Source organism: Salvelinus sp. IW2-2015, unplaced genomic scaffold (assembly GCF_002910315.2).
Source record: "Salvelinus sp. IW2-2015 unplaced genomic scaffold, ASM291031v2 Un_scaffold2638, whole genome shotgun sequence".
Classification (NCBI taxonomy): Eukaryota; Metazoa; Chordata; class Actinopteri; order Salmoniformes; family Salmonidae; genus Salvelinus; species Salvelinus sp. IW2-2015.
The window spans coordinates 143,230-169,574 of NW_019943945.1; the positions used below are offsets into that span (position 1 = coordinate 143,230).

The 26,345-nt window shown below is 42.2% G+C and overlaps 1 protein-coding gene across 1 annotated transcript in view; it reads left to right on the forward strand.

Moving 5' to 3' along the window:
* Nucleotides 1-851: 851 nt before the first annotated feature.
* Nucleotides 852-26,345, forward strand: part of plekha8 (pleckstrin homology domain containing, family A (phosphoinositide binding specific) member 8) — a 29,762-nt gene continuing 4,268 nt past the window's right edge. The window contains 18 exon segments of the mRNA XM_070440541.1: nucleotides 852-889; nucleotides 892-912; nucleotides 9,876-9,992; nucleotides 10,557-10,712; nucleotides 12,178-12,310; nucleotides 12,523-12,614; nucleotides 12,617-12,705; nucleotides 13,878-13,909; nucleotides 14,211-14,295; nucleotides 14,297-14,345; nucleotides 15,823-15,852; nucleotides 15,855-15,925; nucleotides 15,927-16,114; nucleotides 16,116-16,166; nucleotides 17,654-17,739; nucleotides 18,457-18,508; nucleotides 19,290-19,498; nucleotides 19,637-19,698. Coding sequence (XP_070296642.1) covers nucleotides 874-889; nucleotides 892-912; nucleotides 9,876-9,992; nucleotides 10,557-10,712; nucleotides 12,178-12,310; nucleotides 12,523-12,614; nucleotides 12,617-12,705; nucleotides 13,878-13,909; nucleotides 14,211-14,295; nucleotides 14,297-14,345; nucleotides 15,823-15,852; nucleotides 15,855-15,925; nucleotides 15,927-16,114; nucleotides 16,116-16,166; nucleotides 17,654-17,739; nucleotides 18,457-18,508; nucleotides 19,290-19,498; nucleotides 19,637-19,698 — 1,539 coding nt within the window. The 5' untranslated portion in view covers nucleotides 852-873.

The following is a 26,345-nucleotide window of genomic DNA, read 5'->3' on the forward strand; positions in this document are numbered from 1 at the left end:
CCCATGCTGGATTTGTTGTTCTGTTGTTCTGCCTTTCGGTTACTGGCCCAACGCTCTAACCACTAGGCTACCTGCCGCCCCAACCGCCCTGAAGATGTCTTTCAAACTCTTCCTTCAGGCTTCACAGAGAGAACATAAAACCCTCACATTAACAAACACTAATCTCTGTAACCCAGATGTAAAATAATCTGAAACATGGCCATTGCTCTCCAGAAATCCTCGAAGTGCACAAGAAGTATGTCTCCATATTTCGACTTCCTGAAAGCAGGCAAATGGTTTATTCAAAACCTCAATTTTCACCTCTGGTTCGGGTAGTTTAGCGCATTCATATATAAAAAGCCACAAAAATGGACCAAAATATAGGAGTAACATTTCAGTGCTTTCTGGTTGGATAGATTAATCACACCAGAGTAAACACAAGTAGGACTACGCCTGACTAACAAGTGTGCAACAAACCTGCATGGAGTCTAGATCAATTGATAGCTACGTGGCAGTCAAACTGAGAGGGTACTTGCAAATGTTTCCCTTGTTCATTTGTGAGACCACCTTTTTTGCGATTGGAGAGAATTTTTGGAAGCCGCACCCAATTTCTAAATAGTTTCTGTTCATTGGAGGACATACATAGTTCCTCCCCATTGTCACGTCCACAGGCCCTAAAACGCAAATCCATTTGACGTCATATAACTGGGGCGGATCTCACGCGATCACATGGAATCCCATTCATGTATGACTTACGTACTTTTCTGTCGTATCCAAATGAAACGGGTCCTTTATTTCCGAAAATCTTACTTGTAATTCAATTGAGTCTCCAGGATCAGCTGTGGCCGCGTCTTGTTCTAATAAACAAGTAATGAACCTCAGAACAGATGAAGAATGGAGGGAATCCTATACAATGGACAAATTACATAAGTGGTATGTAGAAACTAAGCAGCTAACTGGTATCTGAAAGACTTTGGCACGAGGAATTATATGGGGTCCAAGTTCGGGACCCAACCTAATAGCGTTGTCAAGGGTCGGGAGGCGTCATTCTAGTAACGCTATATAGCGTCCAGAGCTGAATGCTAAAGACTAGCATGACTAAACCCGATGCAATGAGACCATAAACACCTTAGTCAATCACATTCACGTCGCTTTATCAATGTCCATAGATTTATTACACCATGATAAGAAAAGTTCAATCATTAAGTGAGAATGGCACTGCGAGAGTTTGTCATAAGTAAGGATATGAGTGAGCTCTCATGTCGGAGTCAGCTTAGCAGCTTTACCATCAGTGTTCTGTATCGATATGAATAGTGAAAGTTGTGTTTTCAACCGTGGTCATTAGTTATCAACATCCTTTTTCCCAGGTTGGGCAGCTCGCTGGTTTGTTACTGGAAGGAAGGGGAACTTGTCCTAAGCGAGAGCACGTTAAACGCAGTCTCCACACAGATTGGACAGAGGCATAGCAATCGTAGATCTGACGAGTGTTTGGTGCACTATATATCAAAGACTTAAGCATCAACTGAGTAGTCGATAGGGAGTTGTCTCTGTAACACTTAATTAGTGACACAGAGCCCTTATGAAATGCATCACACATACTTACACTGATTATCAGGTCCCTCTGTGAACCAGGAGAAGTTCGAACGTAATCATCAGCGAAAGTATTCGATTTCTCGCACAACTTAACGTTCGCACTGTTCTTAGTGCGATGCTATACTTATCAGTACCACTCGAGTATATATAGAGTCATGCACCATGTTTACCTTAGTGAAACTGTAGTGCCTATCGCATGCTACCTAACAACAATTACAGAGCATTTCATAATTGTCAAAGCCTTTTATTGACGATACGGAGTGGAACGGAGGAATAAGAGAGGTTGATCAAAGATTCAATATTTGCAGTGTTGAGAGATGCGCACAAGGTAACAGCGTATGTTGTGCAAGAGACTCTTCCTAGAGATCAAGAGTTGTGGACTTACATGACAGCTTAGCCCTTAGAGTCAATAGATCCTGCGGGCCCTCAAGTTCAGGACTGATGCAGCCATTCTGCATAATCAATGCTTGGAGTTGTCAGAGATGTTAGGCTCTATCGGTGATGTTCAGAGAGAGTCTTGGGCACCAGCCCCTCTCCTATGAGATTTTGCATAATCAAAAGTTCGGCGACTCTGACTGAGGAGTAGGGTCGGGTAAGCTCTCCAATCCCATAATACAATCAACAAACCGATAGCCGAGAGAGGTACAAAGGACCATTGTGGATATTATACTCCACAGCGACACTGAGATATCCATTGGAGGGAGAGATGTGGTCAATCCTCAAGAGGCGGTGGACAAACAAAAACCCACAACAAAATTGCTCCCTTTGCACTCCCTTCCCAGGCACCCCTCTGTGCGAGTCATATTACAGTAGACAAAGTCCCTCCTCACAGTACACCCAAGCAAACTGATGAGGAGCACGCAAAACACGATGCGTGCTGAACATCAAGGACTAGTGTGATATGTTGGACACTAAGACGACGTTTAGATGAAAAACAACTTAGTCACTATAGTCAACTGCAGAGTTGAGCATATGTAGTCTATGCTGACAACAGACAAAAGCGAGAGTAAGACAGGATCCACATCGATCTGACACCATACTATTGAATCTAATTGCATCACACTATATAAGCTAGTACACAGTCGATCCATAAGGATTAAAATCACTTGTTGTTTATTTTCCTATGACTTGAGAGATACTCTTGTATGTACCTCGTAATATAGTCTCACCGTAAGTCTACGCTAAGCGAGACATAATCACTTGAGACTACAAAAAGTCTGCCTATAAATACGCAGCTGAAGAACGCAAATCTGATGCTGGAATATTATATTTAGTGTCATTTCTCTCACAAAACACTTTTATGAGGCCTACTGCACCTGACTACTTGAGAGTATTGAAGGATATTTTCCCATCGCAGTCCTACTACAATTAGTAATGAGTTTGAGGTTCATGTAGCTGTTGTTTATTAGAACAATCACCGCCTCCAGCCACAGCTGACTTCGCTTCCCTAAGGACTCTTTGAAAGGAAAAAACCATTGCGAGAACATACCACACGTTTACACATTCTTCGGAATTAAAGGGGACCGCACTGTCTTATACTATCGCGATCTACGACAAGAAAACAGAGGAATTACGTATAGAGTCACATCAGATGGAATCAGAGCGATTTCCGAGTTGCCTCGTGAATCTGCTACGAGAGCGAGAGAGTTGCTAGCTCTAATTTATGAATGTCGATTCTAACATCTTGGATTTCACACTGTTTTGGTAGGGGACTTGATGCGCTAGAGATTGAGCAGTATCGAGAGAGGTAGAGGACACAATGGTAAAAATTGATCTGCTCTCCATTGATTGAGGGGTCACAGATAATATCTACTAATTAGAATTCACAGTGTTGGGCTCATTATTCCAAACATATATCACGAGCTCTGCTGCCAACCTCCAAACAAGACCAACGGACTTAAGAATAGTGCTCCCGGACAAGAGTCACACAAGGAATACACTAGTTTAGCCAAAGTACTCCTTCTATCGAGTTACTTGAGCTGCGTCACGACTATAATCAATAGACACGTGTGGACATCTAAACAGATACCAATAGATCATAGTAGGAGCTTCACATGCACGTATCTATGGTCGCCACACGATATGCATACTAGAACGGCGCGTGTAGTGAGTATTCACTTAGTATTTGGTGTAAAGTCTGGTTAGTGATATATATCTATGCTAACACAGAAAGCACTGATAATGTTACTCTAATATATTTATGGCTCCCGTTATCTTTTAGTTGGGTGTACTTGTTACTGTCTCTAAAAATCTTCGTAACTGTCGTCTAAATCACTCACTGCCTGAACAAGCGTGAATATGTAGGATTTCTGATGAGTTAATGAACCATTCTACTTATGAGCTCTGCTTCTCTAGGAGCTCGACATAATTATGCGAAGGTATGCCATAGCGTTCTACTTTGTGTGTCGACAGAGATTGGTGACTGTGTCTCGGAAGTAGCGAACTTGTTAATGTTTCAGAGTTATTTTAGCATCTGGGTTACAGAGCTTAGGTGTTTGTTAATGTTGAGGTTTTATGTTCTCTCTGTGAAAGCCTGAAGGAAGGCTTTGAAGAGACATCTTCAGGGCGGTTGGGCGGCAAGGTAGCCTAGTGTATATGATTGCGAACCGCACAGAAACCAGAGACATATTGAGAGAGCTACAACATAACAAGATAAACCACAAATACTCAAACGCACCAATTGCTGTGCAGTAGAGAGACATACTGATGCACACTAAACTACGGCTCTTGGTCCGAGTACTGTGTCACCCTTGAGTCTCGCTCCTTAGAGCCACTAAGAACACATTCGTATATAAATATATATTGGAGCCTAGAGTCCTTCACAGCGAATGACATGTATCCATAAGCCCAACTATGTAAGGCAGCGATAATTTTTAAACATAATCAGAGAAGGCATACATATGAATCTTCGTTTGCATTACATGTTGGAATACATTAAATGCTCTTTTTCTTTAGGTCGTAATGTTCTTTGTGATGGATAAAATGTTTTACATGTATGGTATCAAGTAATCAAAGTTAGCCTTCATGAAGTTATCAAAGAGATAAGAGCATATATAATATAATAAGTTGATGGTATAGAATAGTGATGGGAGTCACTGAGCTCTCTTAGCTACGAGTTTGTATCAGTAAAGTAATCACACAACTATGATAAAGCTTATAGAAGCATTACTGACATAGATATTTTGTCAGCCGACCACGAAAAAGATATGCTCACAATTGTACGATTATATACCTCATTCAGATGGAGAGTCACGTCTGATACCTACATCTCTGTATTTCAATGCTAGTCTCAGTCTCAGAAGTGTTTTACATTTACTTTTTCCCTCAATCTCGCACATCTACTACTGGGCCCAGGTTTTCAAATGTGCCACCCTAACCCTTACACTCAACGGCAACCTCAGTGCACTCACCTGATACGAGTACAGGATGAAACAGCTAGAGGGCGCTCGCAGCCTTTCTTTGTTTCCAATACTAATACCCAAAGTGTAAACAACTCCCTTGCTGTACTTGGAGCGAAACAATTTGACAGTGAGAAAGCTGCACAGAAGCCATTCCTACAACATATTGTTCCCCCACTCTTTTCACACCATCTGTAACGACGGGTGAATAAGCAGATTAACACAGAGCAACGGGGCAATACATATGTACTTCTTGTGTGAAATCTTGAGTTGAAAAAGGGAAACCAGATCATTCCTTTATACTGTACATTTCACTTAACTAAGGTCCGTCTCAGTCAGCCAGTACAAGTCCTGGCACTGTCATTAGCAACATTATCATGTCCTGGCACTGTCATTAGAACCATTAATCATGTCCTGGCACTGTCATTTACACCATTACATCCCAATTCTCATCTGGCACTCTTTCACAGAGTAGACAGATTTGAAAGCGTAACACATCCTCCCTATCGGAGCGCGAGAACTATTCAGCAACATCTTTATTCATTCTAACTTTGCTTCTTCCGAGTCTCGATCCATAGTTTCACATCAGCAACCATTATCATTTTCGTCCAGCACCGCCAATTGAGCAACCCAGATGATATCTCTTGTTGGCCGCGGCACTTGTAACCTCGAGAATAGCATACACAGCTGCTCGATAAAAGCATCCTGAGTCTTCACAGCACTGACAATGTAATGTAGCATATCGAGTTAACTTATAGGTTAACAGCATAGCTAACATCGAATCAACCCGAGTGTTAAGGCATTCCAGTAATAGGAGAGATGAGTCGGCACAGAGATGCACGTGAGCCGGAAGATATGTCTAATTGTGAGTAAAGTATGTATGGTGCTAGGTAAGTAGTGAATGTTATAACTGAGAGTATAATCGGTAGCTCTAGTGTGCTCAAGTAATTGGAAAGGGACAGATAGGAGAATGTTTAAAGTTTTATAAAAAACTTAACCCTAAACAGCCAGAACTACATACTGCTGCTAGCTCAAACATTTGCCACTTTCAGCACCATCCATCTCAGAAAGGCATGAGGCGAGAGAGAAAACAATGAACGAAAATCTAGAGTACCGGTCTATCTTGTTGTTTCTCGAAGGTCATGTATCCACTATTGATCTCCGCATCTCGTCTGCTCCTGAGGTATGATATCCAATCAAATATCCCGCAGTCAGACACAACTCCATTAAGCAAAAGTCTACTCATAAAATAGTCATATTACAACTCGAGGGTGTGACTTATATGGCAGACTTATGAGGTGAGGGTAGACCTTCAAGACTGGGTGAAGCGCTCAGAAGCAAGACAGCACGTGAGAGGCTAATGGAGACATGCCAGACTAGAGGTAGACGAGGATAACTGCATTCAAGGTCCTACTCATAACTACATAGCACCTATGAAAGTCAACATCCTACACCTACGTCACTAAACTACATTTAGAAGTTTCAGATTCTCAGGTTTATTCTGGTTTCTCTAGACAGATCAATGGATCCGCCATAACCTCGTAACCACACCTAATAAATGAGTAGCATCCTGTCACATTGTTCTGTTGCTAGGTCCTCTGAGTGGTGTGGTGAAATTGTCCTTATTATTATCGCAACCGAGCAAGTAATCAACTGGACGGAGGAGGCGAAGAGGAGGGGTTATATGTTTGTGAAATAAATCGAAACGATGGTAATCACAGGAGCTTTGTGCCTCTTTATGAGAGCAACATGTAAATGATCGAAGATGAGCAGCTCTATCAAGTTCACACCAGTGCATGTCTTATATAGGCATGCAGTCTTACCTAATCAATCTTATCCAGCTAAGTTCGACGCGCATATGACTCTCAAATAAGTCGCACCCCAGGATTTCCTCTCGTACACTGGAAAGAATGCGAGGTAAGCAAGTCTGTAGAGGTAAACCTGCTGGAAACGTCTGACAGAAGGATTCCTAGGAGGAAAAACGAAGGGTGGAGTATGAGCAGGATGGAAATAGTCAATGACGCAAACGAACTACTAGTGATTGACATATGAGTACCCCTATGAATAAACAGTCGGACAGGATCATGGCATTGAGAGGATGATTGCCTAGAATGAGACTAGATGTTAGTGCTAAAGGACACAACTTTGACATAAGAGACTTCAACTTGGCACAGTGCCAGGACAGAAAATAGGGTTGAGAACATGAACCAGATGCACCCAAGTACATGAGTAAATCAGGGTCCATATCTACATCACGAGCAGGCACTAGAGACAGTATGCAACTAAGCGCATCTGGCCGCTCTGGCTTATTCTCTGAGCTACAAGTTTGCGCTAGTGACTTATGAAGGAGAGTAATGGCAGATACGAGCATTCTTGAGTACAGCACTCATTAAGCTTAGTTGAGAAGTCAACCACAATGTCACACAGAGGAATCAGCTGGGATAGAATTATGCAATGCCCTTTTTTCCTGACATCAGAGAGCGAGATAGAGCTACAGCCACGACTAGCAAGATCTAGTCACGCCTGTGGCGCCTTGTGATAGTAAAGTGAATACTGATTAGGCGCACTGAATGGAAAGTACCAGACAGCAGATGTATATCAGATGGTGGCATATTGGAGCGTGATAAGGGGAGGATGTGTTAGCTTTCAATCTGTCTAACTTCTGGAAGGAAATGGATGGGGTGAGGGAGACGGGAGGGAAGAGGGAGATTGAAAACCAGAAGAAAGAGACGAGAGAAAATAAGTTTAGTTATAGGATCAGACTGGAGACTGATTTGTCCTGAGAGCTTGCATTACAGTGCTACGGTACGATATCATTGTACTTCCTTCCGAGAGTAAAAGGCAAGGGATCGTGCCTATCGCTCGTTACGGTAACTTATATAATGGAAATGAGATGAAGACGAGCAATAAGTCAAAGAGAGGTTGTCCGCGTACTTGATTACAAATTGAAACTAAGAGTCAATTAATATATATATACCTGTACGTAATAATAAGTATGCCTCTCCTCTTTTTATTATAATGGAAGGCGACATAATTATGTCTTTGAGGGTATCTATCAAACTATTTTGGCCACACCTATTCCGGACCAATTGAATTTTAAGCGATATAGGCGAAGGCATATATTCACTAGGAGTATATCATAAAAACACTAGAATGGAAAAGGATAAATTATAGCGCTATCCGGACATAATGTCTTAACTGCTGAGAGATATTAGATAGAAAAAGTGATTTTATTTCAGTGCTGCAAAATACAGGATTTCTTAGGAATGACTGTGATGAATGTTTGCCTATACGTTCTATAATAGCCATGGCTTGACCCACCGACAAATCAAATATTCGCAACCCTTTATCAAGGCACATGTATCTCTACTATGGTACTAAAAAAAGGTAGCTTATCTACTATGAACTACACTCGGAAATCTACAGAGAGTTCTTTATATACCAAAAACACTGAATATTACTAATCTGTGTAAGGTTTATGATTTTATTTAAAATCATTGTAGACAAATGTATGTCAATTCGGTGGTATCACCTGCTAACATTGTGCGGAGCAATGGCAGTGGGATGAGAAAGTATAAAGATCGTTTGCTTCACTAAGAATAATGCACGTGCAACTGACTATTGGTCTGACTAGGTAATAAGGAGTTTCTATTGAGTCACGCATGTAACCGCATACAGTCATTATGGACAGGATACAGTCAAATTACCACACCATACCGCTGGGATTCGTTTGTTCTGTTGTTCTGCCTTATTCGCGGTACTGGCCCAAACGCTCTAAACCACTAGCTACCTGCCGGCCCCACAACCCGCCCTGAAGATTTTTCAAACTCTATCCTTCAGGCTTCACAGAGAGAACATAAAACCCATCAATAACAACCCCTAATCTCTGTAACCCAGATGTAAAATAATCTGAAACATGGTGCCATTGCTCTCCAGAATCCCTCGAAGTGCACAAGAAGTATGTCTCCATATTTCGACTTCCTGAAGCAGGCAAATGGTTTATCAACAACCAATTTCAACCTCCTGGTCTAGTTTAGCCGCCATCATATATAAAAAGCACAAAAAATGGACCAAAATATAGGAGATAACATTTCAGTGCTTTCTGGTGGATGAAGAATCACACACAAGTACACAAACAAGTTCACTACAGGAAAAGTGTGCAACAAACCTGCAATGGAGTCTAGACAACTTGATAGCTACTGGCAGCAAACTGAGAGGGTACTTGCAAAATGTTTCCCTTGTTCATTTGTGAGACCACCTTTTTTGCGATTGGAGAGAATTTTTGGAAGCCGCACCCAATTTCTAAATAGTTTCTGTTCATTGGAGGACATACATAGTTCCTCCACATTGTCACGTCCACAGGCCCTAAAACGCAAATCCATTTGACGTCATATAAACTGGGCGGGATCTCACGCGATCACATTGGAATCCCATTCATGTATGACTTACGACTTTTCTGTCGTATCCAAATGAAACGGGTCCTTTATTTCCGAAAATCTTACTTGGTAATTCAATTGAGTCTCCAGGATCAGCTGTGGCCGGCGTCTTGTTCTAATAAACAAGTAATGAACCTCAGAAACAGATGAAGAAGGAGGAATCCTATACAAGGGACAAATTACATAAGTGGTATGTAGGAAACTAAGCAGCTAACTGAGCTTCTGAATAAGTCAGCTTTGAATCAGATTCTGTAGCTGTATAGCTAACACAACTAGCTGGACAAGTAATCAGCCAGAAAAACAACATGATCTAACCTTAGCTAGCTAGTTAGCTAATTGTCAAAAATTGGACCTGGCACTGAGTCATATGGTTATATGTCTTGCTCTGTTAGCTAGCTACTACAGGTTACAATGAATAGTGAAAGTTGTTTTTCACAGTGGTYATAGTTATCAACATCCTTTTTTCCAGGTTGGCAGCCTCGCTGGTTTGTACTGGAAGGAGGGACTTTGTCCTACTATGACTCGCAAGAGGATTCCTGGAAAGGATGCAAGGGAAGCATCAAGATCTCAGTGTGTGAAATACAAGGTTGGTACTTGGTAGCTATTATTGGCTTGGTAAAGACACAGTGGCCTGTATTATGACAACACGCTAACTGTTGCGGTCCTTTGAACTAGATTGACTCTTCAGTAGGGTGTAGCCTATCTGAAGCTTAGTCTATATTGTTTTAGTCCCAAACCTTCCATTTGAAAAACTCTTTCCCACTTCCTGTTTACCTGTGTGCCTATATACATGTGACCCATGACCCAACATATAGAACCGCTCTAGTGTACRAATTAAGTGGAATATACAAAGGCAGACAAACTATAGACAACATAACAACCACATATGATTGCCAAAATGTCTCCTACACCAGTGGTTCCCAACCTGGGGTACTTGGCCTATCCACAGGGGTACTTGAGAAGACTCATGAGACCATAGACCTACTGGTAAAATACACATGAGGGGGTACTCCAGGCAGAGCTAAATTCAGTTGGTGGTACAGTAACCAAAAAAGGTTGGGAACCACTGTCCTACACCCTTGAGTCTGCTGTTAACTGGGGTTTACCCACTTTCTGTCTTTCTCTCTCTTCCACCATCTCTCCCTGCTAGTCCACTCCTCTGACTTCACACGGGTTGACCTGACCATCCCTGGAGAACAGTACTTCTACCTCAGAGCCATCAACGCAGCGGAGAGGCAGAAATGGCTGGTCGCGTTGGGATCTGCAAAGGCCTGCCTGACAGACAACCGAACCAAGAGAGAGAAAGGTAAGGTGATAGCTTTGGGTTACTCCAAACAAGTCTGAAAACACACAATAGCTTGAGTGAAACACGATTTCATGCTGTTRTGTGGGTATTTAATTTGGCTTGGTTTTACCTGTTGTAGCCTGGTGCCTGTCATGGACATGTAGGTCTACATGGGTGACCTGTTAAAAGCTTTCCAACTGACTTCATGAAATGAATGTGTTTATATTCCTCACCTAGGCTGGCACAACAGAGGGAGGGACAATAAAATCACCCAAGTTTTTCTGAGCAAAAAAACCCCAAAACAAGGTGTTTATTTGTTGGAACCGATTTTACAGTCTCATGTCCAAAGTATTCCCCCGCATAATAGAGATGTGATCGTATAAATGTAAGCAAGGTTTGAAAATGATTATGTGTTTAGTCAAATATATTTTGGGGATTCTTGCGAATCAATTTCAGTCTACAAATTATTTTTTATTATTTTCCGGCCCCGCTCAATAAAAAAATTGTTTTCCGCTGCTGACTAGTTGATGATCTACAGCAAGTAAGTGAGAACCTCCGCATCCCAAATGGCATCTATTCCCATATAGTGCACATACTTGCCCATTGGCCCTGGTCAAAAGTAGTGCACTAAATAGGGAATAGAGGTGTCATTTGGGATGTAACCAGTAAAATGAATTTCCAGGTGAACAAAAGAAGAGCAGTCTCAGTTAAAGCAATCCTGTTTATTACAAGTTATAGCCTCCAGCACAGCAGCAGAGGAAATGTCTACCTGGCCTTCTCTGAGACTAAATCCTAATCAGCAGACAGCTGTTCTGTAAACACCAGCCCAGAAGGCTTGTTGAAGTCCAAACAAAAGGCAGTGACTGTCAGCTTCTACAGAATCACAGTGTTTCAGACAACACAATATAAATCAGTGTGTTTAGTCCTTGTACCTCCAGTCTGGCGTCAATCACTATCAACAGTATGAGCTTAATCCGTAACATACAGCATCCAGTCTAGTGACCATCAACCACGAGCCACCAACAGAACATTGTGTATTATAGAGAGCCACCAACAGAACACTGGACATTGTGTATTATATGAGAGCCACCAACAGAACACTGGACTTGTGTATTATAGAGAGCCACCAACAGAACACTGGACATTGTGTATTATAGAAGCCACCACAGAACACTGACATTGTGTATTATAGAGAGCCACCACAGAACACTGGACTTGTGTATTATAGAGAGCCACCAACAGAACACTGGACATTGTGTATTATAGAGAGCCACCAACAGAACACTGGACATTGTGTATTATAGAGAGCCACCAACAGAAACACTGGACATTGTGTATTATAGAGAGCACCAACAGAACACTGATTTGTGTATTATAGAGAGGGAATGTATGCAGAGAATATGATCTTTATTCATCTTAAATATTCACATAACACAAACCAAGGATATTTTCAAGAAGTGACATCACATGTTCTTCTCTCCATCAGAGCACCAGGAGAACACAGAGGCTCTTAAGACCAAGATGTCAGAGTTGAGGCTGTACTGTGACCTTTCCTCCAGCAAGTTAACCAGATCAAGGACAGTGAGGGAATGAGGAGGTAAGACAGAGGGCGGGGTGAGGTTTCGATGGCCTATTTACTCTCTGTGCAACCATAACTTTTTCTCACTGAGTTCAGTACGTATGCTCTGTTTGAATCGCCAGTGATTATGTTGCTATGCAAATGGCCAGTCACTTTCACAGTACAAGCAAGGGAATAAGCAATGGCATAAGCAATCTGCTTTAGGAGTTGATGATTGTGTATATATCTGTGTGTCTGTTTCAGGCTGGGGAGACCTGGCACCATGGTGAAGTCTACATGCACCACCTTCATCAAGATCAATTGGACGTTGGAGGAGTGCATGCTGATCGCCAACCGCACCTTCAGCTAGACCAGGCCACAAAGACTCCACCCGGGTCACCTCCCGTGGCAACCATAACCCAACCAGAAGGTACCAGGTACGCTAGAGATACCAAGGTTTTTTATAACTAAACCAAGATAGACCACAGCCCTCGTTTTCAAATGGGTAACAAATGATGCATAATGTGGCAGAACAAGCAAGAGGTGGCAGAGCAAGCACGAACTAGCGAGATCCTATTGGCGCGTTCTAGCATCCTTTGCATATTTGCATTAGGGAACGCCTACACTGAATGGTGGTCAGCATGTGCCAAACTCAATTTGAGTTTGCACTCCTACTAGTAACAACAATTTTTAAACTTTGCAAACAGTAAAGTCTACAAAGCTTAGTCCACTTGTTTGTAACATATTTTAGTTTTGGTAACAGAACTGTATATTAATCAAATGTTTAATTGATGAAAAGGAGCAGAATGTCGGCCAAAATCCATCTCGTTCCGTCTTCACCCACTGCCGGCCGCTGGGGCTTCCTCTCACCACCGTACTTTGGTGTGAGTGGAACACCAACCGGATGCTTCACATTTATACACCCGATGAAATAGCTGTTCCATTTTTTATTCTATCTGTGGAGAGAGTTTAAATCCTGCAGATGGCAGATGAAATAGCTGTCTCATTGTTCTATCTGTGGAGAGAGTTTAAATCCTGACAGATGGCAGATGAATAGCTGTCTCATTGTTCTATCTGTGGAGAGAGTTTAAATCCTGACAGATGGCAGTGTTTAGTTATGTTGCTACAGTGCAATGTCCATTTGAGGGTTCTATTTTATGTAATTCTATGGGTATAAGGGCAATTCTAGGTTTGATTCTGAAATGACACGTAAGATCCATATTGACCTAAGAGTTTCTAAACCCAGAGGTGCAACATTGTGAGACTTCTGGAACGCTTTCGAAACAGATCAAACAGACCAGGCAGGGATTTGGCGTTTTTAAAAGTCTGAGAGAAGTGGAAAATGATTCTTTAGTTGTTAATTTTCTCGAAATCTAAAGGCTCACCCTAGATTGGAGCCAATATTCTTAAGTAGTTTAACATGTTATTACTCCAACCTCCCTGACAAAAGGATGTTTTCATTTTTGTCAAAAACAACTTATCTATCGAAGGACTACCTTTTGATTTGGCGCCTGCACATGCTCCGTTTTGTGCAAGACGACCGTGATTCTACACATGAGCTTAGCTAGCCAACGTTTTTTCTTCATACTCTCTGTCTTTGGCTAATGTGCTATTTTCTTTGTTCACAGGTCAAACCTGTCAATCAATCAAATCAGGAAAAGTAGGTGGCTCTCTTTTCAGAAGTTTGGTTTGAAGCTAACTTGTTGCTCACGTTCTCAACCTTATACACCAGCACTCCCTTATCTCCATCTTCCATGAATTGTTACATGTCCACTAACTGCTGAAACTCCGAGATATGTCTCATGATAACTCTGTGGGGGGTCATTGTTTTGTTCTCCGGGATGTGGGGGGGTCATTGTCTTGTTTTTCCGGGATGTGGGGGGTCATTGTCTTGTTCTCCGGGATGTGGGGGGTTATTGTCTTGTTCTCCGGGATGTAGGGGGTTATTGTCTTGTCTCCAGACACAGGGAGTGTAAAGAAATCTCAGGAGGATCTGTAACACATGACAACCAGAGCCTTGACTGTGGAGCAGAGGACCAGACCAACGAGACGGCCAGACACGCTCCCTGAGAGAACCACCCAAACACCCCCAACAGGTCTCTCATTTAAATACACTTGCCCTTTCAAATGTACGTGTACGTTTACACATACACACAGTTCTGTAGAAAGAGGACCAGCTGAGTTGGTAAAATAATGTCTTCTGGAGTTCTGTAGAAAGAGGACCAGCTGAAGTTGGTAATGTAATGTCTTCTGGAGTTCTGTAGAAAGAGGACCAGCTGAAGTTTAGTAATGTAATGTCTTCTGGAGTTCTGTAGGAAAGAAGGACCAGCTGAAGTTGGTAAAGTAATGTCTTCTGGAGTTCTGTAGAAAGAGGACCAGCTGAAGTTGGTATATGTAATGTCTTCTGGAGTTCTGTAGAAAGAGGACCAGCTGAAGTTACGGTAATGTAAATGTCTTCTGGAGTTCTGTAAGAAGAGGACCAGCTGAAATTGTAATGTAATGTCTTCTGGAGTTCTGAGAAAGAGGACCAGCTGAAGTTGGTAATGAATGTCTTCTGGAGTTCTGGTAGAAAGAGGACAGCTGAAGTTGGTAATGTAATGTCTTCTGGAGTTCTGTAGAAAGAGGACCAGCTGAAGTTGAGGTAATGTAATGTCTTCTGGAGTTCTGTAGAAAGAGGACCAGCTGAAGTTGGTAATGTAATGTCTTCTGGAGTTCTGTAGAAAGAGGACAGCTGAAGTTTGGTAATGTAATGTCTTCTGGGAGTTCTGTAGAAAGAGGACCAGCTGAAGTGTGGTAATGTAATGTCTTCTGGAGTTCTGTAGAAAGAGGACCAGCTGAAGTTGGTAATGTAATGTCTTCTGGAGTTCTGTAGAAAGAGGACCAGCTGAAGTTGAGTAATGTAATGTCTTCTGGAGTCTGTAGAAAGAGGACCAGCTGAAGTGGTAATGTAATGTCTTCTGGAGTTCTGTAGAAAAGAGGACCAGCTGAAGTTTGGTACATGTAATGTCTTCTGGAGTTCTGTAGAAAGAGGACCAGCTGAAGTTTGGTAAGTAATGTCTTTCTGGAGTTCTGTAGAAAGAGGACCAGCTGAAGTTGGTAATGTAATGTCTTCTGGAGTTCTGTAGAAAGAGGACCAGCTGAAGTTGGTAATGTAATGTCTTCTGGAGTTCTGTAGAAAGAGGACCAGCTGAAGTTGGATAAAGTAATTCTTATATAGTTTCTGTAGAAGAGGACCAGCTGAAGTTGGTAATAGTAATGTCTTCTAGAGTGGGAGACAATGATGGATGCCCAGAGCTTTATTATATTTATCTTAACGTGATTAAAATAACGGACCCCAATGTACGAAGCTAGATGTATCACTGGCACATGATAAATGTGGAACTTAGAAAGTGCTTCTTTCACAATATGGCACACCTAGATACTTTTAAGGTAGTGGTTTAGAGTTCTCCTTGAAATGGAATTGACAATTTCTGCTTGAATGGGTTTCGCCTGCCAGTTGCTATGGCTCATGCATGCCAACTGGAACAGAACATTTGTTAACATGCTGTGTGTGTGTGTCTCTGTGCCATACAGAACATAGCCCAGTCGGCGAGAACCACAGGGCCCAGAGGAGTCTGCAGTGGAAGAGGAGGTGGCCACTAACCAAACCACCCACACAAACCCTGACCCAGAACACCACCGACCAACCAGCACAGCAGGAAGAGGAGGAGGAATTCAAAGAGGTGGAGCAGGAAAATGAGCAACACCCAAGGAAGAAGAGAACAGGAAGTGACCCAGAACCACAGGAAGTTGTCACTGACCAAGAGGAAGCCAAGCTGGAAGAGGAGCAGCCTTCCCAGCCTGCCCAGCCACAGGAAGAAAGAGAGGGAGGAGGAGACAGAGCAGGTGGACACATTCTTCAGTACGATGAGTCACAGGTATGGGGGACACCGCAGGAGGGACACATACTGTTAGACCTTACGGTGTAGGGTGAAGTTTGACCCTAGAATGCTGATCTGTGGTCAGTTTTGCATTTCCCCCACTAATGGTTAAAGGGATAGTTTGGGATATTTGGCGATGTAGCATTAGTCAAAGACTGCACGTCTTGGGTATCTGCTAGCATGCTAGCTGATGCGGAAGACATTTTCTTTGCGCTAAGCTAGTTAGCATTTGCTCATGAAACTACCTCCAACTTCCTTATATTGAACGCATAGACATCATTGTATTAAGGTCAAATATTTTGCAAAATATCTTGAAATAGATAAATTACTTGTATTAAGCATGTTTTGGTTAGAATATGCACAATTAGACTGGTACGGGAAAGTCAACATAAGATATTTAGGCTTGCCTAGATTTCACTTGTTGGATTGGGGAGGGGAAGCTGATCCTAGATTGTAACTGCGGGAAAACTTCACCCCAGAGTGTAGGTGTTTTAGTACTGCGGTCAATGCTAATATTTCACAAGCAGTAACTAGACAGAACAAGGGCCAACACATACACTAATCGAATAATCCCCATATTTCCTATATTATTCTAGGTACTGTAATGATGTTGATTACAATGAGGTATTTATTATTGAGATTAATGTATTAGTGTGTTCAGATTATGCTGCGAATTGTGCTACTCTGATATATACTGTTTAGGTCCAATGCTAATGCTTTGGGTATGAAAGGGCAAAGGTCATTTTTTCCATGCCTTGGCGAAAACAAAAAGGAGAACTAGCCTGGTCCCAGATCTTTGTGCTCTAGCCAACTCTGTTGCTGTTAATGACTGACTAGGTTAAAAACAGAGCAAGTTTTATGACTTTTTAAACCCATTTGAACATATAACAAGTTTTACACTGGTGTGCGTTCTCTGTTGATCACATGACTATTACAGAGATGCCCTCATCTGATTTTTTTTTTTTTTTTTGGTAATCATTTAACTTTCTTTTCTTTTGATGACATTTGAAAGCCCCTTTTTAACAGTGTTATTCAGCATTAAGATAGGATTTGAATGATCATAACTGTGATATGAATGATAATAACTGTGATATGAATGATCATACCATGATGTTGTGATATTACAGTATTCCAATGACGGGGAGAGACAATGTAAGCCGTGTTAACGTGTTTAAGTGCAGTAAACATTGAACACAGAACTAGTGTAATGAAATCCTTAGAACAATGCCGTAGAGGTTGGGGAACATAGCAGATATGCTTTTGATACATTAGAATATTTATTATACAGGTGTATCTTAGTTAGAGACAAGAAGTCAAAACAAGTATCAAATCACCCAATAGCCTGACAGCATGGTCTTGTGTGGAGGCTGTCTTTGGCTTTGGTTGTATCTGTTTCTGTTTTGGTTTGATTGAATGAAATAAAGTTGTCGCATGCTGGACCTCACTAATATCTCCCTTGTTTGATCTCTCTGACTTCCCTTTAGATTTAGTGATATAAGACTGGACGGTGACAGTGGTATTCCTACACAAGCCTTTTTGGACTCATGCTATGCGATAGTGCCTGTATTAGGTGATGGTCACTTCACTCATCTGTCTCTTCATCCATCTTTTTTTCATTTTTTTTTTTCCAATCATACCATCTTTCTGAAACATGTTGTCAATAATTCTTTACCTGGTGGTGGTCATGCTCTATCCATCATGTTTCCTTCAGTCTCCTCTCACACGTTCATACTGTTCTCTCCTCGTCTGCATCTAATTGATCATCCTATTGGATGTGTTCTCTGGTTGACTGGAGGCATTTCTTCTCTTACTAATCAAGTGGATGGGTTTCCTGGGAGGTGTTTATGTGAGTCTGGAGTGTGTAATCCACCTTGAAGTCATACAACACCCCTCTCTCTGTCCATTGTTCGTGTGATCGACCCACCGTAATGCATGTCACGTGATAAACTATAGACATACTGGTATGTATGTATGTTACACACATTGCTCTGGATCCTCCAGGCTTACGATCTCTTCCATGTTATACTTAGTTGTTTGTCAATTTACTCTTCTATTGAAGTCTACATCAGTTTGTAAAGGTTACTGGGGAATAAAACACCAAGGGGGGTTCCCGGACACAGATTAACACACATTCTTGAGCAAAAGCATTAATGGAGATTCTCTGTCAAACTGTTTTTTAGTCCAGGACTAGCCTTAATATGTGTCCGTGAAACCGCCCCACAAGGACAAACAATAGTGTAACAAAAAATATCCAGCATTGAAGTGACATTGGACTCTTTCTCCTCAGACAAACTAGGATCCACAGTATTTGGTCCAGTAAAAATGGATTTTACGGGCAAATCAAGGTAAGAGGAAAGGCTGTCTTGAGTTTAGAACAATGTTAGATTTTTACATTACAGGAAATTAAAGTTAGATTAGATTTACTAAAACCTACTTTTTTTTTTTTAAGCTGCTCAAATCAGTATAACAAATTCTGGGTGTAGATGTTGTATAAGCCTGTCTGGTATCAACAGTTCTCTATAATGACCACAAGAGGACTCTCCTCCCTCCATGCAGTTACAATGGGACCAAATGGACTTTTACACCCACCGGTTCTGTCCCAAATGGCACCCTATTCCCTATATACGGTAGCGTAGTACAGAAGTAGTGCACGACAGAGGGATAGGGTCCTTAACCTGCCCTGTGAGCTCTTCAGTTGGGCAGAATACACTCTTAAACGGTTGTATTCTTCATACAATGATTCTAAACAGTTGCTGTGCTGGAAGGGGAAAGTGATATGTCATTAGGCAGTGCTGTGTGTATAAAGCACTGGAACATTTCACTAGCTGAGCTTTAACAGAAGTATTTTACTCTACCGCCACCAAGAAATAACAAGCTATGGTTCCCAGTGTTGTCATGGAACAAGTAAACCTGTTAAGTGGCAACACGACACGACCAACCAGATTTAGAAACCTATAAGAACTGCTGGGGCTGCGTAACAAACGGCGCCCTATTCCCTATGTAGTGCACTACTTTTGACCAGGGCACACATATAGCGCACTATAAAGGGAATTAGGGTGCCATTTGGTCGGCAGACATTGTCTTTATGACGACAAGTCCTTCTGTCTCTCTGTGTGGCTGTCTGTAGAAGATCCACCAGAAGCTGTCGTCGGACCCGGGCAGCTTCCCCACACTYCAGACCATAGTGGTCCACGAGGTGCAGACCGGTGTGGCCCGCGTCCGCAACTCAGCCACCGAGGCCCTGCTGTGGCTCAAACGAGGACTCAAGTTCCTCAAGGAGTTCCTGTCCCTGGTCAACTCTGGGGAAAGGGATATCCCCGGAGCGCTGGGTGAGTTAGCATCGCAACACCGTGGTACACACACACACACAATGGTTAGGTGATAGTCCTCTTTTGGTTTGACGTCATATAGTGTATTACATAATGTCCTCTGTATTCCTAACACACTCCCCTCCCTCGTCCATTCAGGTAATGCTTATGGACGGAGTCTGCGGCAGTATCATGGATGGGTTGTACYAGGTGTATTTGCTGTGAGTAATACTTGATAATCAGTCTTCAAGCTCTTTTTTTTAAGGAAGCAGTTTATAGTTGGAAAAAGTATCCCAACATAAGATCATGTCCACTTTGGCGGGCGGGCATGTGTCTGTGCACTAAGGCTATTATAGTCAACTGAAACAAACTAATCAAGGAAAAAAACAATTTAGTAAACGGAAATAAAATAATTAACAAACCTGTTTGAAAAACTATACTGAAACTGTTATCTGACTCCAAAACAAACTAAAATAAGAACATGAATTATGTTCATTTTTCTGGGGAGGCAAAAATGGGGTTTAAGGATTTTTTTCTAATGGTGTTTTCAAGCTTCTGAATCTGGCGGATCACATTGAGATTAAATTATAAATTCAAAGGGAGACTCAGCAAGATGAGGAGCAGCACTGCAGATATTGGGTGCGTTTGAGTGGTAAGTCTAAAACAACCGACTGTAAGATGGAATCAAGGAGGGGTTTGAGGGGTAAGTCTAAAACAACCAACTGTAGATGGAAGTCAAGGAGGGGTTTGAGGGGTAAGTCTAAAACAACCAACTGTAGATGGAAGTCAAGGAGGGGTTTGAGGGGTAAGTCTAAAAAACCAACTGTAGATGGAAGTCAAGGAGGGGTTTGAGGGGTAAGTCTAAAACAACCAACTGTAGATGGAGTCAAGGAAGGGAGTCCGGGGGGGGGCCGTCGCAACCAATCTACAACTCGTCTGCGTCGTGCGCAGCGCCTGATTGTGACTTCCTTTTCACTCTCCATGACTGCAAGCAGAGCACGGCCTTCCAACTCTCATGATCATCAAAGTTTGCGACAACAAACTAGACAGAAGTTAGGCTGGTAGGACCCACGTAGGACGAGAAGCCGTGAAAGGAGGGGGGCGAGCGAGGCATTCGATTGGGTGCTGGGAAAATAACCGCTGCCACTTCACACATGGTCAACAAAACAAAGGAATTGATGGTGACTCAGGAAACAAGCGCAGAAGGTGCACCCCCTAATCTACGATGCCTCGGACCGCAGCTGAGAGAATGGAAAAGCCGCAAGCCTCCGCGACATACAGTCACGGGAGCCCTCAAAGAGAAGGGAATACCCACACAGAAACTAGGGGCAGGTGGGACTGGAAGCGCACAACCTCAACCTCAGGAGCCGGGTGAAGAAAGGCTGTGACTAAACCTCAAACTGACAGACGCCGCAAAAGGAAAAGTCGGTCGGAGTATCTCCCTGGACCGTGGCCAAGTGCACCACCTGGCAAAGGCAAGGCGCTCCTCTCAAGGCGATTGCGGGTGTCGCCAGTGCATACCAGAGAAGCAAACGACCCCCACCGCTCAGGGACCACCCTACATACACCCATGTGCACAGGACTAAGGGCCAAAAAAGATAATCATACAGTATACAACCCAGAGCCACCGCCTGTACACCCCGGCGAGCAGCCACCATCAAGGGAGATGGCTCGAATGTCCACAAAGTGGACCCGACTTGAGAGACAACACTGCAGCCGCCACACCACAGGTGGATAAACACTAAGCCACCCACGAGCACAAACGCGCCCTACTAGAACCAGACCAGTGCAATTTGCGAACAGCCTGAAACTTCGGGCACACGTAATAGTAAGTTCGAATTACTAACAGGCTACTAGATCTCAACATGGCAGTGTTGCCATTGGTTATAAAAAGGTTTTCTTTATAATGTATATAACCCCTATATCCAACCACAAACTGAAATAATATATATACTGAACAAAAATATAAAATGCAACAGATGTAAAGTTTTGGTTTCATGAGCTGAAATAAAAGTTTCCAGAAATTTTTCATAGGCACAAAAGCTTATTTCGCTGACATTTTGTGCACAAATTTGTTTACATCCCTGAAGTGAGCATTTCTCCCTTGCCAAGATAATCCATCCACCTGAACAGATGTGGCATATCAGAAGCGTATATAAACAAGATGATCATTACACAAGAGGGCACCTTGTGCTGGGACAATAAAAAGGCCACTAAAATGTGCAGTTTGTCAACACACAATGCCACAGATGTCTCAAGCGGAGGGAGTGGCAATTGGCATGCTGACTGCAGGAATGTCCAAGAGCATTTAATCTTAATTTCTCTACCATAAGCCCCTCCATCATTTTAGAGAATTTGGCCGTACGTCCAACCGGCCTCACAAATCGCAGACCACGTATAACCACACCAGCCCAGGAAGTCCACATCCGCTTCTTCACCTGTGGATTGTCTAAACCAGCCACCTCCCCAGTGGGTTTGCCTGGCTCCCAAGTGGCTGGGCTGCGCCTGCCCATGGTTGCGCCCTGCCCAGATCACATGAAATCCATAGATAAGGGCCTAATGAATTTTTATTTAAACCGGGCTCATTGAGATATTAATTCTTTTTCAGACTCAGCAAGAATGAGCAATTTATTTCAATTGAACTGATTTTTATAAATAAACTAACTCAAGTAGACCAATGCATTGACGGAATGTAACTTTCATGTGGCTGTCTATCATATGATTGAGTAAAAAGCGAAACATCCAAAGAAAAATAATACAGTGGGTGAAACACAAACATGAGTAAACGAAATAAATTTAGATATAAACAAACAGCACATGACTCGATATATAAGAGCAGATTTATTCTCCATAGTGCTTACAAAGCATGAATGAGCCCTGCCATCGTGAGGATCTGTTATCATAGGTATGCACTCAACTGTAGAGACAGATGCTAAAACACATACATACCAGAAATAGGACGAATTGTTTTGAGCGCTGTATATTTCAAAACTACCAGACAGTAATGTCAAGTGCTCCAGCATACTCAACAACTACGTATTCACAAATTAACTAAATAAAGAGAAAAAAAAAAGGGAATCCAAAGCTTTATTGGCCTTCTGTTAATCAGAACAGTTTCAGCAGTGTGTGCTAACAGAATTGCAAAGAAAAAAATGACACGCAACGATTTCTAATGAGTCAATTAGCCTTTGTTTTTAAAGAAGAGAACAAGAAAATTCAAATAAATATATGAGAAAAACAAAAACTTTGGAACAAATATTTAGCCTATAAGTAAGAATCAAACAACAAACGGAAAAACCACGTTTGGACCGGCTGTCTTCCTGGATCGCAAGCTTGATGGTCCGCTGAAGATAGCTCGCGGCCTATGCAGCACCTCATCTGTCCAGTAAAGTCTGCCGTTTCCAGCTACTCAAACAACAGTTCAGTTTACAACATTAAACAATGTTATTTTAATGGACAAAAGTGCCTTTTCTTTCAAAAACAGGGACATTTCTAAGTGACCCCAAACTTTTGAACAGTATAGTGTAAGTACAAACCTATAAATACTCTGGTGTGTTCGTGTGTGAGACCATTATGACATTCTATCTCTCCGTTCCCAGCTGGCCTCCGAGCAGCGCCATCATACAGCAGCTTTGCGCGGCTCTGGTGTCCAGAGAGAGGGGTGAACTGAAAGAAGGATTCAACACAGGCATGCACCGGGACTGGGGGTCTACCTGCCTGCCATGGAGAACCAACTGGCATCCTGGATGCCCTGTATAATGAAATACAACCTGGAGTCAGATGAGGTGGTCCGAAGAGGAGGAGACGAGAACCCCAGCAAATTGTGGCCTGAGAGGAGGAGACGAGACCCCAGCTGGTGGCCTGAAGAGGAGGACGAAACGCGACTCCCACTGGGTGCCTGCGAAGAGAGGGACCGAACAGTGAAGACAGCACGGCCATGGCCTGAGAGAGAGACGACGAGATCCCAACGGTGGCCCTGAGGAGGACACTACCAGAGGAGAAAGAGAGCTCTCAGACTCAGACATCTGGGATACACTGACAGAGGAGGACGGTGTGGAGGGAGAGAAGAACCCTCTTCAGGATGCAGAAACTTTAACCCTGGAGGTGTAGGCTTGGTTGGTTGCTCCCCGAGAACAGGGTCAAGCCCCAGGTAGCCTGCTCACTAGATTACGCCAATCAGAGCCACCTGGAGGATGGAGGGCATTGCAGTGTGAGCATACTGAGCTGTAGCATTCACGGTGTAAGGAGGATAGTCTCACATTACTAACATCTAAGGAACAATGCAAAGGTCTAATTGGCCGTAGGGACTAGGATTTTGGAGGGAGGACTTTTCAGTTCTCTTCCTTCTATGGTTTATCGCTATAGCTACTTCCAATTACAAAGGGTGCACTTTGTTACAAATGGTCGTCTTCTCTGACGGAGCACATTTCCTGACGACGGTGCACACTTCACTCCGATAAGGTACTTTGACTGTACTACTGATTGTGTAGTGTACAGCACTATTTAGACTCAGGCTCTTTTCCTCCTGGTGACTTCCATTATGAACAGCTGCCACCATTGGTTGCTGAGAAGCAACAATATACATTAAAATTGATGTATATTTATGAATTGTATAATTGCAGAGCTTATTTTAGCACGCTTACATAGGCGTTATGTAATGAACTGCATACAACACTGAAGAGTAATGTAGCAGTGTTAGAATTGATCCTGCTGACAACTCATACACAATATACTGTATCTACATGGATGACCCACCTCCTCCCTCCAGAACCATTCTCATTCTGCATATTGTCTCATCTACAAATGTATTGTTTACCAAGTGACATAATCTGACTATGTTTTTCCTGTTACTTAATCATTTAAATTGTAGTCTTTGAGTAACTTATGGAATAACCACCTGTTCTATATGGATGGATGGAAATGTCCATGTTTTATGTATATGGGTCGACTGACGGTGCCAACTGAATGGAATATATATATGCAAGGCCTTGATTCAAAATTATTAACAATCATGAATGATGTATAGATTGGTTTAGCGTCTATATAGCCTTGACTGTTTCCTATACTGACTGATGTGCTCTAAACTGACTAGGGCAGATAGATGAAGAATGCGATTAATAATCCAAAATACTAGGGTTATCATATAGAGAAAGCAAGTACCTCATAGCTTTGGTGACTGACTCTTCGAAAAGTCTTGTGTATACGCAACCTCCCATCGAGCCCATTAGGACAAAAGTGGCAGGAAATATCTTAACTGGACCGTATGATGGCAATACTCAGATGACAGGACATGCATCTCCTTGTTAGTGATATACAACTTTCTGGTTGTTATATGCTATGAAAATATGTTCTTTGCCAATAATTCAGCTATTGTCAATCGACACAATTTCAGAAACACCTAATATATAAACCGAAATTCGTTCAGATAAAAGATGCATTATCAACGGTACTCTACCATACTCGAATAATACCCAAATAACATTGAAAACAGACGACCCTGCAATGGAGATGTTTAAACTCAATTGGGTACATATTAAACGGAGTCCGTATAGTCCTCAAACAGTTAAATACTTAATACATGCTTTGCTGTAGAATTCTGGCAGCCTCCTCCTACTGTCAGCGATGTTAACAATTGTTCTAATCTCTGGAGATTCCCAACCTTCCGAGACTGTGGTTTAACTACCCTTCCATCTATCGACTGATGACCCTCTCCGATAATACACACACCAAAGAATCGCTCGAAATGCGAAATGCCACTGCGATCTTAAGTCCATGGGGTTTTCAGTCTAAAGAGTAACATGACAAACGCTACAGAAGTTTGTTGGAGAGCCGATGGGTCTTATCGCGAAAACCAGCCAAAATAAGCCCCAATGCGACGCGACTTGACAGAAGAAATAAAAAATGATACACGGAGCCAATAATTGCCCAAACCCACAGGGTTAAAGTTGAATACAACCTACCTAGATAAGACGCGTTAGTGGCTCACACAAAGGCGCATATTCCACAGAGCCATCATCAGTGGGGGGGTCAATACCCAGAAAAACCTAGGTCAAACAACGGAGATATGATTCAATACAGTTCCCCACATAGGCATTTTAGAAACACATAAATAAGGGGCTGTGTTTCATGTGGGTTTCCTGGTGTAACATTTTTATATATACATGTAAATCTCTCACGGACACAGTGGCTTTTAGCAACATATTCGGCTCCTTTTACGCTCATTTTAATAAATGATAATTAGCTTCAATGTAGACAAAATGCAAGACATCTGTAGCCGACATCTTTGCTAACAAGGTATTGTATCAATTTAAAACTTGGCCCCAGACACTACCAGAATTGTCAATTTAAAGAAACGTAGCCAATTATTCATTACTACATTTAGCTAACATTATAGTGTAAGAGATTCTTACTTTGCCTCGATTCGGTAGTCTTGGCCAGATCATCATGTGCATGTGGATTCTTTACTGAAAACCACATCACAGCTAATTAGCGTTTCATTTGTTGGGGGTAATATAGGCAATATATTGATAAAGTCACTTGTCTGAGAGAGATTTTACACACCAGGGTAAACCTTCACGAAGCACAGCTTACCTCTTCTTCAAAGAGTGTAGATAGTTTAGCTATAACAGAGGAAATAATTACACCAAGCAGGCAGTGGAAAGAGAAATGTCCATTTGTGAGAGTAATTAATTTGGCACGTGGAAATTTGGGGCGATAAAACTGAACGTAAAATTTCAAGTCGATGCAATCACCTACATGTCGCAAATAATTGATTGCTCTCATTGGGAGAAAATGTCAAATATAATTCAAAACTTTGACATTAATTTATTTAATGGATACTGGCGTGCCTCACTATATATGCATGCGC